The 17,878-nt window shown below is 37.3% G+C and overlaps 1 protein-coding gene and 1 pseudogene across 1 annotated transcript in view; one reads left to right on the forward strand and one right to left on the reverse strand.

The window, feature by feature from the left end:
* The window catches only part of AP3D1 (adaptor related protein complex 3 subunit delta 1), a 158,691-nt gene that overhangs the window by 54,532 nt on the left and 86,281 nt on the right, over positions 1-17,878 (forward strand). The window contains exon 2 of the mRNA XM_072601490.1: positions 17,034-17,129. Within this exon, the coding sequence (XP_072457591.1) occupies positions 17,034-17,129 (96 nt within the window). The remainder of the gene's footprint in view (positions 1-17,033; positions 17,130-17,878) is intronic.
* Positions 5,045-6,017, reverse strand: LOC140499711 (vacuolar protein sorting-associated protein 26C pseudogene; annotated as a pseudogene).

Genomic DNA, 17,878 nt, shown 5'->3' on the forward strand with positions numbered 1-17,878 from the left:
TTGGAGAATGTAATGGAATATTACTATACCTTTTTAAATGATTAAATGGACTGTTTTAGAGAAATATGGAAAGACTTATATGAGTTGAAGAGGGGTGAAATGAGCAGGATGGAAGAGTAAAAATGACAGAATAGCAGGAAAAAGTACAACTGTGCTCTGCTTGACAAGTCCTCCCCAGAGATATCAAACTTCATCAGACAGAATGTGAACTCAGGCCATGTGAAGCAAGCAGAATCAAAACATAATACACAGTAACTGTGAAAGACTTAGATATTCTGATCAGGACAGTGATCCAAGACAATTCCGAAAGACTCATCTACTTCCAGAGAGAGAACTGGTAAACTCTGAATGTAGATTGAAGCATACCTTTTAAAACTTTATTTTTCATGTTTTATTTTTTTGTCTGTGTTTTCTTTTACAACATGGCTAATATGGAAATTTTTTTAATGACTTTACATGTTTAATAGGTAATCTAATTGCTTGTTTTTTCAGGGAGCTGGAAGGAGGAAGAGAATTTGGAACTCAAAATTTTTAAAAATGATTGTTATAAATTTTTTATATGTAATTGGAAAATATTTAATGAAATAAATTATATTTTGAAAGAAAAAGAAAACTTCTCTGATCTAGAAATCCCAGGGTGGAATTTTTTTTCTTGCTTAGGTTGACAATGAAAATATAGACCTCTGCTGACACAGAGTTGGGGGGTTGAGGTATGTAGGACTAGCCAGGAAGAACTATATGATGCATTGCAGAACAGGGAGAAGCTGTGTGCCAGGGTAAGAAGATGTCCTCGATCCAGCACAGAGATGCCTGACCTCATGCAGGTTGCAGGAATAAGTGCCAACTTTGTTGTTCCCTTCCCAGTTCTGGGTCACAGCTCCAGGGCAGACTGAAGAGGAAACCGGACGTGCACCTACGGTTGACGTTCCAGGGTAAGGAGTGAACACAGGCCTGGCTTAGGCTATGTATTAAGCTAGGACCAAATTTAGAGGCATGTTGTAGCTGTGTGGGCTCTGACCTCAGGAGTGGAGTTGATTTCAGTTTAACCTCCAGATCATTCTGAAACCTGAACTGAGTAACTAGGGCAGGATTCCCAGACTAAATAGGTACTTATAGTTGGACTGTCACTTTTACTTTCCAGCTGACTGATAGTGACTGAGTCCAGCAGCAGTTTTTCTACCGGAACTAACCAGACTAAGCCTACAGGTATACTTAGACCTAAACTCAAATCAGACCCTTGGGGAGTTCAGACTAGAGTGTGAGTGACCAAACTTCAACTATGGTTGAACTATGGTTATCATACTACTTTGGTAATTTCATGAAAGATGATGTCTAGGCTCTTTTTTTGATCATGACTTTCAGGTAGTCCCATAATTTTTAAATTGTCTCTCCTGGATCTCTTTTCCAGGTCATTTGTTTTTCCAATGAGGTATTTTACATTATCTTCCATTTTTTCATTCTTTTGGTTTTGTTTTGTGATTTCTTGGTTTCTCATAAAGTCTTTAGCCTCCATCTGTTCCATTCTAATTTTTAAAGAGCTATTTTCTTCAGTGAGCTTTTGAACCTCCTTTTCCATTTGGCTGATTCTGCTTTTTAAAGCATTCTTCTCCTCATTGGCTTTTTGAACCTCTTTTGCCAGTTGAGTTAGCCTATTTTTAAAGGTGTTATTTTCTTCAGCATTTTTTTGGGTCTCCTTTAGCAAGGTATTGACCCACTTTTCATGCTTTTCTTCTTGCATCTCTCTCATTTCTCTTCCCAGTTTTTCCTCCACCTCTCTAACTTGATTTTCAAAATCCTTTTTGAGCTCTTCCATGGCCTGAGCCCATGGAATATTTATTTTGGGTGTTTGGGATACAGAAGTCTTGACTTTTATGTCTTTCCCTGATGGTAAGCATTGTTCTTCCTGATCTGAAAGGATGGGAGAAGATACCTGTTCACCAAGAAAGTAACCTTCTATAGTCTTATTTTTTTCCCCTTTTTTGGCCATTTTCCCAACCAGTTACTTGGCTTTTGGGTCCTATGTCAAGAGTAGGGTATACTCTGGGAACCTGTAAGATATCAGTTCCTCCAAGGTGGCACAATCAAGTGTGTACTGGTCTGGGCGCAGGGAAGGATTTTTGTGCCCAAAATCTTAGCAGAGTTTCCTCTCCACAGGCACCTGACCTCCAGTTCTGCCAAGCTAGCACTGGCGGGGTGGGATTCAGTCAAGCTGTGGAGGCAGGGCCACCATTCAGTGCAAGACAAAGACCAGCTCCCTCAGTGCCCCCAGGGGTTTTTACGATCCAACAATTGTCTCGGGCTGCTGTAGGGGCTGCCTTGAGATCTGCTGCCGCCTGCCCAAAGTGGCCTCTGTGGGCTGCTGCCTGAGGCTGGAGCTATGGGAAGGCTCTTCTCCCTTCCTGGCCAGCTGAAAAGACCCTGTCACTGACCTTTGGCGCCTGTGGGTTGAGGGATCTGCGGACCCTCTGCTGCTGTGACTGGAGATTCCACCCTGAGGTGTCCTCCTCCCAGAGTCGCTCAGAGCCGCCAAGGCTGGGCTGGGCTCTGTGCTTGGCTCTGCATCTGGTGCAACCGATGTTTCCCGTGGCCTTTCAGGTCACCCTGGGCTGGAAATCTCCTCCACTCTGTTGTTCTCCACTTCTGCTGCTTCAAAATTTCTTGAGCGTCCCTCTCTACAGGTATTTTATGGGCTGTGTGGGGAGAGCCTGCATTTTTTTCTCTTTCTACTCCGCCATCTTGGCTCCACCCCCAGTCTTTTATATTTGTTTATATTTCTACATGGTAAAATGGCATTTATAACTCCTAAAAACTTTCTCATTATTAGGGCAGTTAGAAGGAGTATACATAGACAGAAAGCAGAACTGAGAGTTGAATGTGATGTTATGATTATCTAAAAAAAATTAAATTAAGGGCTAAGAAGAAAGAGTACACTGAGAGAAAGAGAAAGGGAGAGGTAGAATAGGATAAATTATGTGACATAAAAGAGGCAAGAAACAGGTTTTACAGTGAAGAGGAAGGGGAGGCATCGGTGGAGGGAGTGAACCTTACTCTCATGAGAATTGGCTCAAAGACAAAATACACGCACACTCAGTTGGGTATGGAAATCTATCTTGCCCCACAGGAAATAAGAGGGGAAGGGATCAACAGAAGGGGAGGGGGGTGATAGGAAGGTGAATTTGAGGGAGGGATTATTTAGAAGGAAAACCCTTTTGAGGAGAGAGAGGGAAAGGAGAGAGAATAGAATAAACAGGGCAGGGGAGAGACACAATTAGCAATAGTAACTAAAAAAACTTTTGAAGCGAGTTTCTCTGATAAAGGCCTCATTTTTCAAACACCTAAAGAAATTAGTCAAATTCATAAAAAATAAGAGCCATTTCCCAGTTGATAAATGATGAAAAGATAGGAAATTTTTAGATGAAGTAATCAAAGCTATCTATTGCTGCATGGAAAAAATGGTTTATCTCACATTGGAGAGAAGCAAATTAAACGATCCTGAGGTTCTACCTCATATCTATTAGATTGGCTAATAGGACAAAAAAGGGAAATGAGGAATATTGGAGGGAATGTGGGGAAATGCGACATTGATGCAGTATTGGTGGAATTGTGAACTGATTCAACTGTTCTCTATGGCAATTTATAACTATGCTTGAAGGGCTATTAAACCATGCAGATATACCCTTCCACACAGCAGTAGCACTACTAGGTCTGTATCCCTAAAGATTTTTTTAAAAAAGGAAAAGAACGCTATACAAACAAAAATATTTATAGCAGCTGTTTTCTGTTGGCAAAGAATTGGACATTGAGGGGATGCCCATCAGTTGAGGAATGGGTATGTGATTATGATGAAATACTATTGTGCTGGGAGAAATGATGAGCAGGTGGATTTCAGAAAAACCTGGAAAGACTTACATGGACTAACGCAAAGTAAAATGAATAGAACATTCGTACATAGTAAGAACGATATTGTATGATGATCAACTGTGAATGACTCAGCTACACAGTGATCTAAAACAACTCTGAAGGACTTAGGCTGAAAAATACTTTACATCCAGAGAAAGAACTAATGGAGTCTGAATACAGATTAAAACATAATTTCTTTTACTTTATTTTTTTTTGGTCTAAGTTGTTTTTTTGTTTGTTTGTTTTTTTGAGGGTATGAAGGGCAGTATGGCCTCTTTATTTAAGAAATCTTTGAGAAATAAAGACATCGAAAAGGTTCACAAAATTATCAGCATATATTTACAACTTCCCAGAGCACCTAATAAATGCTTCATTCATATCTAGTCAATATACTAGTTTGCCTCTAAATATATTTTTTAAGGGGTTAAAAAAAAAAAAAAGAGGAGTCTGAATCTGTGATATCATCTTTGTAGGTCTCCTGATGTGGAATCTGTTTTGACCAGTGAAGATTAGCTGATGGTTAGCCAATGTATAATTTCATTGGGTTGGCTGGGATCTTGAGAGGTGAAGTGACTTACTGAGGGTCTCAGAGGCAGTTTGTCTGTGTCAGAGCTAAGACCTGGATGCAATGACCACCTTCTATCTACTTAAAGATGCCTGTATTACGCACTTTGCCAGCATTAATTCTAGTTCTTCTCAGATTGGAAATTTTGATCTACAAACTCTCTGTCCCAGAGATATGGTAGTCCTTGGTGGCAATTCTGGAAGATCTTTAGGACAGGAACATTGATTTGTATCTTCTCTGCAATTTATAGACGTAGAGAGTTGCTTAGAGCATTGAGAAATCTTTTCAGTTTCTTTTTTTTCTCATCAGTTTTTAGCAATGTTAACATCATTGCTACAAAACTCTTCATTGTAATGCTTAGGGAAGAAAGGTTAAGTCTAAGGACAGCTACATTTTTTTCCCCTGCTAAGTAATCTTATTAATCAACATCAAGAAAATCCTTGAATTTCAGAGAAAATATATCCTTAAATCCAGTGACTGAAAACACTGTATGCTCTAGAAATAGCAGCCAATTATAACTGTAGTTTCTGTGGCATTAAGTTCATTGTGATCAGAATAATAAAGAAAAACAAGTGTATATTTGAAACTTTTACTCCAAGTAAAAGTCTGTCTACTCTTTGAAACTCCCCTTGATCTTTTCATTTCCTCAAACTTTTATCTTCCTTCTTTAAATTCTGCAGAGTTTCAGTGGGAAATTCTCTGTGATGAGGTGATCATCATGAAGCAGGACCACAATGTTAACTTCAAATTCAGCTTTGAAATTGGTAGTTTCAAGGGTAGGGCAAGTGAAAAGTCTGGGGAATATCATATATATGGGAACAGTAAGACTCCTGCAAACATCCCCATCAGCAGTTTGAATATTCTGAATCTCTGTGGCATCTCTGGCATATCCTTCACAGGTTTCCACTCATACTAACTGCAACTCTATGTTTTTAATGGCAGCTTCTGAATACTCAATCACCAGCTACCCTGTTAGTGTCTGTGTAATAACACAGTTGGTGGAGTTGAGATGTCCTCTTATGAGAAATTTGGGGAGGGAAGCTCTCTCTTTAACATTCTGTAAGGTTTCAGGTGTAATTGTAAAATCCACAGGACTTGGAGTTGATTTGCCCTTCTGAGGAGCAGAATGAATGATGAATTCACATATCTTTGTCAAATCCTTGGCCAAAAGAGAGTGTCTCAGGTCACACCGGAGGGTATGATAAATGTTGACAAATACACCATGATACGTCTCATACAAAACTTTGTTGCCCTTCACATGCAGAGGGATCTCAAAAGGAATTTCTGTTTTGCCACTGGGAAATTTTCCTGGCTTCACAATTTTTATTGAACTGTTAATAACTTGGATAGGCTTAACAGAGTTACAGAAAGCCTCAAACATACCAACACTTTTGGCACTGAGCTGCAGGTTTACCTATCTTTCCATTGTTAATAAAATACCCTGGTGTTGTACTGGATCTTTACTAGATATAACCACCACTCCAGAGAGCACTTCCCCGGCGTAATATACTTTATTGGCCCTTTTGATTTTGATGTCCAGGACGGTCCCCATGGTTGAGCAGCAGAAGCAACTGGGACCACTTCCCGCCCCTGCAGCCTCCCCTCCTTACTCTCTCATCTTCTTCTTCTAAGTTTTTATTTTTACAACATGGCTAATATGGAAATATGTTTTGCATGACTACACATGTATAACTTATGTCAAATTGTTTATCTTATCAATGAGGGGGGTAAGGAAGGAGGGAGAGAATTTGAAACTTAAAATTTTAAAAACAAATGTTAAAAATTGTTATATATTTAATTGGGGAAAAATAAAATAATAGGAATAAAATAAGACATCTTTTGTTGTTTAGTCATTTTTAGTCTTGTCCAACTCTTTATGACCCCATTTGAGGTTTTCCTGGCAAAGATACTAGGAATGGTTTTTCATTTTTTCCACTTCCTTCTCCAGCTAATTTTGCAGATGAGGAAATTAAGGTAAATAGGGTTAAGTAACTTGTTCAGAGTCACACAGCTATTAAGAATGTGAGGCTGGATTTGAACTCAGGTCCTAGCACTTCATCCACTGTGCCACTTAGCTGTCCTAAGACAACTTTTAAAGACTTTAAAATTCTGATTTATGTTGTGACCAACCATGTCTCCAGAAGACTGAGGAGCATAACTCAAGGTTCAGAATGAGACATATTTTGGGGATCTGGCAAATGGGAAGATTTGTTTTGATTGACTCTGCTTAATTGTTATATAAACATACATATACATATATGTACACATGTATATGTGTAGGTGTCTGTGTGTGTATATATATGTATTTGAGAATTGGAGAAGGGCTTTAAAGAAAAGGAAAAATGTGTGTGTGTCTGTACACACACACACACACACACTCTCTCTCTCTTTCTCTCTCTCTCAATAGTGAGCTGCAAAATGGGAATGTAATAGTACCTACCTCACAGGGATGTGGGAATCAAATAAGATAATATTTTAAAGCACTTAGCACAATGCTTGTTCTCCTCTTACCCCCCTCCCGCCCAACTTGCCCTTTCTAATAAATTTGTATGTTAAATCCCTTCAAACCAAGATCCTGTTTGAAAAATCCTCCTTGAACTCCTGTTACTTTTTTTCCCCTTCCTTTTATGCACTTAGCACATTCTGCTTTGTATTTTTTACATTTGTATTCATGTTTTATCTCCCCTACAGGATTGGAATATTTTATTTGTCTTTATTTCTTTCTCTTTTTCTAGCATTATGACCTGAATTAGACCCTCAATAAAAGCTTGTTGGATTGAATTTTGCCACAGGAAGACACCTTCTGTGTAGAGGATTACTGTTAAAGATTAGTGTTGATACCTCTAGTCAGTATTGAGGAACTTGATGCACATTGGAAGAGCACTATGACATTTGTCCACTGTGCTGCTACTGATTATAAAATATTCAGTGAATTATTGTCCTGCTAAAAGAATATTGGAATTTTAGAGGTTATGTTTTCCTTCTGTTGCTTGTATACATTTTAGAAATTAAGGCTCTAGGGCAGTGACAGGGAATTTCTGTCCAGGTATTTCCTCTAGTACTTGTTATCACTATTACTGTTGTAGCCCACAGTTTCTGTTATGGGAAGCAGGCAAGACCATCTCTTTTAAAGGGGTGCTAGTGGAAATTTGTGTTGGAAGTTTGGGCTTTACTGTGTTCAGATAAATCAACTTTTCAGAGGATAATATAATAGCTCAAATTCACAACCCAAGTTAGCATTATAACCTTAACTAAATTTCAGTGTGGTGTTGTGGAAAGAGTACTAGATTTTAAGTCTGAGGACAAAGGTTTGGTTTCTGGTTCCTTATTTAGAATTTCTGTGATCTTGGCCTTTAACTTTTTGGACCTTGGTTTCTTCATTTGTAAAATGATGGGGTTAAATTACATGTCTGAAGTTCCATTATACTCTTAAGTATTTGATTCTTTTCTAACTCCTTTCTCTGTCTTATTCCTTTTTCCTTTACTTCCCTCATCTGCATTTTCCATTTTTCTATTCTTTGAATGTTGTAAACCAGACCGTGTTCATTATATAGAGTTTTATGATCCCTAAGCTACATTGGAAAAGTAGGTTAGTTTAATGCAGTGGGCTCAGGCATCTAAGTACAGTGTTTCTGGATCCTGTTTGCTGCTAGGCTTTGCTTTGGCCTCCAAGGTTTTACTTTGCATTTACTTTATATACATTTTGTGTACACTTATATGTTAAGTTTCATCCAGCTCTTCATGATGCCATTTGGGGTTTTCCTGGCAAACATACTGGAGTAGTTTCCATTTCCTTCTCCTGCTCGTTTTACAAATGAGACGTTGAGGCAAACATGGTTAAGTGACTCGCCCAGGATCACACAGCTAGGCTGAAGCAGGATTTGAACTCAAGTCTTCCTGACTCTAGGTCCAGCACATTGCTCCCTGTGCTACCTAGAGCTGCCCTTCCTTAAACTAACTAATAATAGTAGCTGCAATTTTGATGTACTTTAAAGTTTGCCAGACAGCTTACATGACTTATTTCAACCTCAAAACAGTTCAGGGAGGTAGGTAATATTCTTATTTTACTACTTAAGAAACTGAGGCATCAATGATAGCTTATTTAATATTTTGAATTTGACATACACTAGGCACCCAACTTCTCCCAAATGGAATTCATAATCTTTCTTCCATGCCTCTTTCTTGAACTTCCTTTTCCTATGGAATTTGCCAACATCCAGTCACACAGGGATCATCTTCGTTGACAGCTCACTTTTCCCTCATCTGCATTTCCAGTCAGTTGTCAAGTATCCTTGATTCTGCCTACAAACATTTCTCACATCATTGCTCCTCTCTTCACTCACATAGCCACTACTCTAGCGTAGGACCCTCATTTTCTCTCATCTGGACTATTGGAATATCCTCCTATCTGGTATTTCTGACTGCAGACCTTTCCCTCTTCAACCTGTTCTCTGCACATCTGCCAAAGTAATTTTCCTAAAAGATAAGTCTGAATGTGTAAGTAAATGTAAAATCTTGTAGTTGGGTTAAAAAATTGAATATAACAATTAAAAGATACTTTGTTATTTGGGGATGAGGCATGATGTCATAATCAATAGAGAGCTAGGCTGGGAGCCAGGAAGATCTGGTTTCAAGTTTCACCTTTGACACATACTAGTTGTGTGACCCTAGGCAAGTGATTTAGCCTCTTAAGTGCTCTAGCAGTGTTCCCAAGTGAAGTCAGCAAGCATTTAGTAAGTGCTTACTATGTGCCAGGTACTATGCAAAGTCTGGATATACAAGCAGAAAGAAAGACATTCTCTGCCCACAAGAAGCTCACATTCTAATGGAGAAGAAAGTTGGCAAGTAAGTACTGACCAGTTTTGGAGAGAGATTTTCCTCATTCGGAGTTCCAGTGAAATCTGAAATCACAGGTGGAGTTGCTATCCCTGTATCACACTTAAAAGATGGGCAAAGTATGGTTAGACAGATTTGTCTGAAAATGCTTTTTTGGAATTTCAGTGAACTGCAAGCTGTGTGTGAGTCAACAGTATGACAAAGCATCCAGTAAAACCAAAGCAATCTTTGACAATATTGAAAGAAGCATAATATCCTGAAATAGGAAGATTGTAAGCCTCCTATACCTCTAATCTGGTCAGACCACACCGGAAGTATTATATTCAGGTCCGGGTGCTAGAAAGTTGTTAAAGTGGAGAATTTCCAAAGATGAGAGCCATTTGAAGGAAGTGAGCACGGTTAGTCTGGGGGAAGGAGAAGACTTGGGGTGGGGAGATGATAGCTATTTTCAGATACTTGAGACCGTGATTAGGAATGGAGGGTTAGATTTGCTGTGGTTTGCTCCAGAGGGTAGAAATAGGAACAGTGGTGGACAGAAGTTGCAGAAATGGAAATTTAAGTTTGATCCCAGGGAAAATTTCCTATGATAGAGCTATCTGGAAGTGGAATGGGTAGCTTCAGGAAGGTAATGTTTTACCCTTTTCTAGGAAGTCTTCAGGCAAAGAGGCTGGATGGCCACCTGTTGGACATGTTGTAGTGAAATTTTTGTTCAAATAATAGCAGGAAATAGATTGCCTCTGAGAGTCCTTCTTCTTCTGTGATTTCTCTTGAATGTGGTGTCCCCAGATTTATTACTGTGTATACTCCTAGTACATGATTAACTGCCCCTCCCCCTTTTTGCAAAGTCTTGTTTTCATAGAATTAGTTCACAGTCATTGGTTAGGTTCACTTGTGAATGGCTTTATTTTCATTCTGTCATTCAGAATCATGTTTGTGTTATTCTCAAAACATAGATATATGTTGTCCTTGTTCCTGGCTTTGGTATATTGTCCATTTGTGTTCTTAGTGGGTTTACTTTGCTACTTGAAAATGAGACTGAAGTTACCACTTTGAGTAGCAAAATCCCACGATAGGCAACGAGTGTCACTTGGACTGTCGTGAAAAACATGAGGACAGGTGATGTAGTTGTTCTGGTGACAAAGAACATGCCAGTTAATGGCAGACTCCTGAATTAGTCAGTTTACTGTGTCTTAAAGGAAGTTTCAAACTGGATAAAGCCATTGCGTTCATGAATGCTCAGCAAATAAATTCAGTATGCATTTTTAAATGCCTTCTGTTGGCAAGAGGGATGCACTGTGCTCAACAGTGGGGCTATATGGATAAGAAAATAGAAGGAATCATAGACATTTATCATTTTCCTTTTCTGTCATATTAGCCAGTTTGATAGGTGTGAGGTGATAGCTCAGAGTTGTTTTAATTTGTATTTCTCTAATCAATAGAGATTTAGAGTATTTTTTATATGACAGATTTTTTCATAGATAGCTTTGATTCCTTCATCTGAAAATTGCCTGTTCATATCCTTTGACCATTTATGAATTGAGGAATGACATATATTCTTATAAATTTGATTCAGTTCTCTATATATTTTAGAAATGAGACCTTTATCACAAATACTGACTATAAATACTGTTTCCCTGCTTTCTGCTTTCCTTCTAATGTTGGCTGCATTGGTTTTGTTTTTGCAAAAACTTTTTAATTTAATGTAATCAAAAGTAACCATTTTGCATTTCGTAATATTTACTTGTTCTTGTTTCATCCTAAATTGTTCCCTTCTCCATAAATCTGACAGGTAAACTATTCCTTGCTTTCCTAATTTGCTTATTCTATCAACCTTTACATCTAAATCGTGTACACATTTTGACCATGTCTTGGTATACAGTGTGAGATGTTGATCTGCGCCTACTTTCTGCCATTCTGCTTTCCAGTTTTCCCAGCAGTTTTTGTAAAATAGTGAGTTCTTATCCCAGAAACTGGAGTCTCTGGGTTTATCAAGCAGTAGATTATACTGTAGTCATTGACTGCTTTATCTTGTATACCTGACCTGTTCTATTGATCCATACTCTATTTCTTGGCCAGTAACAAATAGTTCTGATGATTGCTGCTTTACAGTATGGTTTTAGAGCTGGTACAGCTAGGCCATCTTCTTTTGCATTTTTTTCATTAATTCCCTTGATATTCTTGACCTTTTGTTCTTCTAGATGAATTTTGTTATTTTTTTCTAGCTGTATAAAATTATTTTTTGATAGTTTGATTGTTATGGCACTTAAGTAAATTAATTTAGGTAGAATTGTCATTTTTATTAGCTCAATCTACCCACAAGCAATTTATGTTTTCTGTTTTTTAGATCTGACTTTATGTTTTGTAATTGTGTTCATATCCTGGATTGGTGTTGGCAGGTAGACTCTCAAATTTTTTATATTGTCTATAGTTATTTTTAATGGAATTTCTTCATCTCTTGTTGCTAGGCTTTTATGGTAATACAGAAGTGCTGATGATTTATGTGAGTTTATTTTATATCCTGCAACTTTGCTAAAGTTGTTAATTATTTCAAGTAGTTTTTTAGTTGATTCTCTAGGATTCTCTAAGTATACCATCATATTTGTAAAGAGTGATAGTTTTATTTCTTCGTTGCCTATTGTAATTCCTTCCATTTCTTTTTCTTCTCTTATTGCCAAAAGTAACATTTCTAGTACAATATTGAATAATAGTGATGATAATAAGCATCCTTGATTCACCCCTGATCTTATTGGGAAAGCTTTTAACTTCTCCCCATTACATATGATGCTTGCTGATGGTTTTTAATGGTTTATCATTTTAAGGAAAACTCCATTTATTCCTACGTTGTCCAGTGTTTTTAACAGGAATGGGTGTTGTACTTTGTCAGAGGCTTTTTCTGCATCTGTTGACATAATCTTATGATTTGTTAGTTTTGTTATTTATGCTAAAGCAACACTGCATTCCTGCTATACTACCTGGCCATAATATATTATCATCGTAATAAATTGCTGTAATCTCTGCTAATATTTTATTGGAAATTTTTGCTTCAATATTCATTGGGAAAATTGGTGTATAATTTTCTGTCTCTGTTTTGGCTTTTCCTGGTTTAGGTATCAACATCATATTTATGTCATAAAGAGAATTTGGTAGGACTCTTTCTTTACCTGTTTTTCCACATAGATTTTATAGTATTGGAATTAATTGTTCTTAAAATGTTTTGTAGAATTCACTTGTAGATCCATCTGGTTCCATCTGGAGATTTTTTTTTAGGGAGTTCATTAATGGCATGTTCAATTTCTTTTTCTAAAATAGGGCTAATTAAGTATTTTATTTCCTCTTCTGTTAATCTGGGCAGTTTATATTTTTGTAAATATCCATTTCACTGAAATTGTCAGATTTATTGGTATACAGTTGGGCAAAATAGCTCCTAATTATTGTTTTAATTTCCTCTTCATTGGTGGTAAATTTACCCTTTTCATTTTTGATACTGGCTGTTGGTTTTTTTTTTAATCAAAGTATCCAAAGGTATATGTCTTTTATGTTGTTCTCATAAAACCAGTTATTAGTTTTATTTATTAATTCAATAGTTTTCCTACTTTCAATTTTATTAATCTCTTCTTTGATTTTCAGAATTCCTAATTTAGTATTTAATTAAGGATTTTTAATTTGTTTTGTCCCTAACTTTTTAGTTGCATGACCAATTCATTGATCTCTTTCTCTGTGTTATTTATGTGAGTATTTAGAGATATAAAAAGCAGAACTGCTTTGGCTGCATCCCATGTATAACAGACTTTAAAAGAAGGTAGGATTCCAGAATAGTGGTGGTCAAGGAAATGTTGGGAAATGTAGGAAGTTGTTTAACAGGATGTCTGCCTCTTGCTTTCGGTGAGATGTGTCCAGGGATATGAGAAAAGTATATCCAGTAATGAAGAGTTTTTAAAATGTTTGGTTGAATGTAGTCTTCCAGCATGACACAGGTTTCTGTTGGACCAGTATAGATTCATACTATTGAAGTGTTCCTTTGAGACGACAGACTAGAATAATAGAAGGAGCCCTAGCCTGGGAGGCAAGGAGCTTAAATTTTTGTTTTGTCTTTTCTACTGACTTGTATAACCTTGGGAAATTAACTTTCCTTCTCTGGGTTTAATTTTCCTCATCTTTAAAATGAAAGGATTGAACTTGATGATCTCTGAGACACCTTCTAACTCCAGTATTCTCTCTTCTTTGTTCAAAGATCTTTCCCTTGTTTCATCATTCTATGTTCTATTTTGTAAGGTTCCCCTTTTCCTTTTATGTGCCATTAATTTAATTTTGTATCAGTAGCTTACAAAATTTATGGTACTTAGACACCTGAAAACAGAGGCTAGTGACAGAAATTTACAAAGCCATGTAATTTCTTGAACCTAATCTAGAAGCCAGTATGCCCTTCTGTGTGCTTCTGATCTTGAGATTCTTTAGAAATAGATCTTGGGCTTTCTAAACTGAGTCACATCTAAACTGGAAAGACACTATTATAAAGTGCATGCTAGGTTGTCTCACCTTCCACCATCACACTAGCAACCTGCCTTCTAGGCAGTATTTCAAAGACTGTTTTGTTTTTCAAATATTCAGTAAAATTGGTTGCAGAAACACATAACTTAAATAACTAGGTCATAGCAAAAATACTTTATTTATACCATAACTGGACAATTTTCAGCAGTTGATTTATTTGCAGTTCTGCCTGTAGAGGGATGAGCTAGATGGAGCTCTAGCCCTTAGCTTCTGTGTTTGTTCATTTTTAGCAGGTTAATACATTTAAGAAGAATGAGAAAATTTTGCCACCAGAAACAGCGTGATGTAGGAAAATGACTAAATTTGTCATCAGACCTGGATTTATATGTGGGTTCTGATGTTTACTAACACTATAAACCAGGAAAATTCTCTTAGCTTCTGTTTCTGCCTCTGCAAAACAAATATCATAATGCTTAAATTACCTACTGAGAGGGTTTTTATGGAGGAAATACTTATAAATTTTTAAAAATATATTCTAAATTTTAAAAATCAAACTAATAGGAAGTTCTTAAAAATATATAAATGTGAGCTTGTGAAAAGACAAGAGAAGCTGAAAAACAGCTATTCTGGGAAATGCACATGACCAAAGAACCCTTTGTCTTGAATTTTATTCTGATAATTTTTATCTTTATGAGGAAAATGTTCTAAAAATGTGATTCACTGATTTATCTTTGAAAGGGGGTCACTTTTGTCAAAGGGTCACTTGGTGTCTGGCTTTATATTAGTATCACCTTAGAGCATCAGCCTTTTTCTTTGGAGGGGAAAGCATTCTTGTGGCCTCCGTACAGTGAAATGGAAAAAATATTTCCATGAATGACAGTGCCTGTTTTTTCCCACTTAGTAGTATTTTATTTTTTCTAGTTACTTGTAAAGATAGTTTTCAACATTCACTTCTGTAAGATTTTGAGTTCCAAACTCTCTTCTTCCCACCCCCACCCCAAGATAGCCTGCAGTCTGATATAGGTTATATGTGTACAATCCTATTAGACATATTTCCACATTTGTCATATTGTGAAGGAAGAATCTGAACAAAAGGGAAAACCATGAGAAAGGAAAAAAAAGAAAATAGGATGCTTTGATCTACATTCAGATTTCATAGTTCTTTGTTTGAATGTGAATAGCATTTTCCATCATGAATCTTTTGGAAATTGTCCATTATTTTGAAGTTTTCTCTTTACTGTTTAAGCTTCCTAAATGAGAACCACAATTTCTCAAGAGTTCAGCCTAACAGGTATAGGAAGAATGCTTCTTTTTTCAGACAAGAGTATCATAAGATCATAGATTTAGAGCTGGAAGGGACATTGGAGACTAGTTAGTCCACCCTGTGCATTTATAGATGAGGTCTTGAGTTCACACAGCTAGTAAGTGGTTTAGTTCTGCAAGCTCAGAAGTGGTCAACTAACCTGATAGCCAATGAGGTTAAATGCTTGGCTAAGGGTCATATAGTAAGTGGTTCAAGAGCTGAGGTTCAAGCTTAGGTCTTCACATGCCAAATACAGTATAATTGGAGGGAACAGCTTCTAAACATGATGCATCTTTTCTTATGCTGCTGATGGACAATAATGCCTTGTGCCCTGATTGAAGAATCTTAAATTCTACAGATAGAATTATTCATTATGTGGCGTGGTTGAAGGACAGTTGATGAGCAGCCTCTGTATTCCATTGGTTGACATAAAATGTCTTTTTTTAAAAATCTCTTTCAGGAGGTGATCGGTGGATTCTTTCAATATTTATTTTGCCCTCTGGTTCTAGAATATCAGGGCAGTTTTCCTTGATAATGGAAGATGATGTCTAGGATCTTTTTTTAGATCATGGCTTTCAGGTAGTTCCGTAATTTTTAAATTGTCTCTCCTGGATCTCTTTTCCAGGTCAGTTGTTTCTCCAGTGAGATATTTCACATTGCTATTTTTTCATTCCTTTGGTTTTGTTTTATGATTTCTTGATTTTTCATAAAGTCATTAGCTTCCATCTGCTCCATTCTAATCTTTAAGGAATTATTTTCTTCAGTGAGCTTTTGGATCTCCTTTTCCATCTGGCCAATTCTGCTTTCTCAGACATTCTTCTCCTCATTGACTTTTTGGATCTCTTTTGCCATTTGGGTTAGTCTATTTTTAAAGTGTTATTTTCTTCAGCATTTTTTGGGGTCTCCTTTAGCAAGCTATTGACTCGTTGTTCATGATTTTCTTGCATCACTCTCATTTCTTTTCCCAATTTTTGCTCTACTTCTCTCACTTGATTTTCAAAATCCTTTTTGAGCTCTTCCATGACTTGAGACCAATTCACATTTTGCTTTGACGTTTTGAGTGGAGGAGCTTTGATTTTGTTTTCTTCTGTTTGCATGCTTTGGTCTTCCTTGTTACCAAAGTAAGATTCTATACAGTGTAATTCCTTTTCTGGTTTTTGCTCATTTCCCCAGCCATTTACTTGACTTTTGAACTCTTAGTCAAGGTATTTCCCTGCTTCCAGTGGAGGTGAGGAGTGTATTGTCAGCCCCTGGATCCTCCCACAATCTATGGGCGTGGAGCTCCAGAAACAGTTGCTGTCTCTGCCCCTGCTGGTGCTGTGGCTACCTCGGGCTCCTCCACCCCTCCCCCCTCAGCCACCCTGGGACTGAGGCTGGACCACTCCACTCTCCCACACTGGTCCTGCAGGCTTTTTCCACTGACCTTCCAATTTGTCCTTTGCATTTTGGGGTCATGAAGTCTGGAAACCACCACAGGTGTGAGAGATTCAGTCTCCCCAAGTCCTGCTCAGGTCCTGTCTGTGCTGATGCGGCTCCCGCTGGACTGAGCCCTGCCTCCTGCATGGCATGATAGATGCTTCCCAATAACCTTCCAGGCTGTCTTGGGCTGGAGATTTGCTTCACTGTCATTTTGTGGGTTCTGCAGCTCCCGAATTTGTTTAGAGCCATTTTTTACAGGTTTTTGGCTGGGGTTGGCAGGAGCGCTCTAGAAAACCCCTGCTGTTACTCTGCCATCTTGGCTCCTCCCTGACATAAAATGTCAAGATAATTCAAGAAAGCCTTCCAGCAGATAGGGAAAACTGCCCTTGGAGGACTTATGGGAGCATATAGCTAAAGGTCCCAGAGAATGGGAAAGTGTGGATGAGTGACTCTCTTGGAGGATATTCACATCAGTTGAATCACAGTTGTTTTAAACATCTTCTGTTTTGTTTTGTTTTTCAGGCCAAATATATATCTCAATGTATTGATGAGATCAAACAAGAACTGAAGCAAGACAATATTGCAGTGAAAGCAAATGCAGTCTGCAAGCTTACCTATGTAAGTGTAGTGGTTTATAAATTGCATTTCCTTATATAGTCACTACTTTAAATGGACTGTACTACCTATGTATGCCTTATGACGTGTATCCTACCCTCTCACTGCTTTTTCTGCAACCCTTTAAAAAATAAACTTTATTGATATCTTTTGTTTTTACATCACTGAAGTTTATCCTCCCTTTCCAAAGAGTCATCCCATATAACAGATAATATTTTTAAAGGGAAAAAAGTAGAGAAAAAAAGGAAGAAGAGAAAACATTCAGCAAAACTTGATCAGTACATCAAAAAAGTCTACAGTATAAGTGCAATAATTACTGACCTCCCACATTTGCAAAGAAGGTTGAAGTGGAGGGTGGGGGAATAGCCTCTTTTCTTTGGGACCGTACCATGCTTGTTCTTTGTAATTTTGTCATGTTTCCTTATTAATTTCTGTCCCCTTTTTAAAATGTTAAAATATGTTTTAAAAATAGTTTAATTTTCTGATAAAAATCATTTTTAAATTCCTGATGGCCTTTTAAAGCAAAATGCCTTCCACATCTAGAGAAAGAACTATGGCATTCAATCTCAGTTTGTAGCAGATCATTTTCTTTTGTATTACGTTTTGGTTTGTTATATGATTTCTCCCATTCATTTTAATTCTTCTATACAACATGACTATGGTGAAAATGTATTTAATAGAAATGTATGTATAGAACCTATATAAAATTATATGCTGTCTCAGGGAGAGAGGAAAAGAAAAAGTCTGGGTTG

Source organism: Notamacropus eugenii, chromosome 4, assembly GCF_028372415.1.
Source record: "Notamacropus eugenii isolate mMacEug1 chromosome 4, mMacEug1.pri_v2, whole genome shotgun sequence".
NCBI lineage: Eukaryota > Metazoa > Chordata > Mammalia > Diprotodontia > Macropodidae > Notamacropus > Notamacropus eugenii.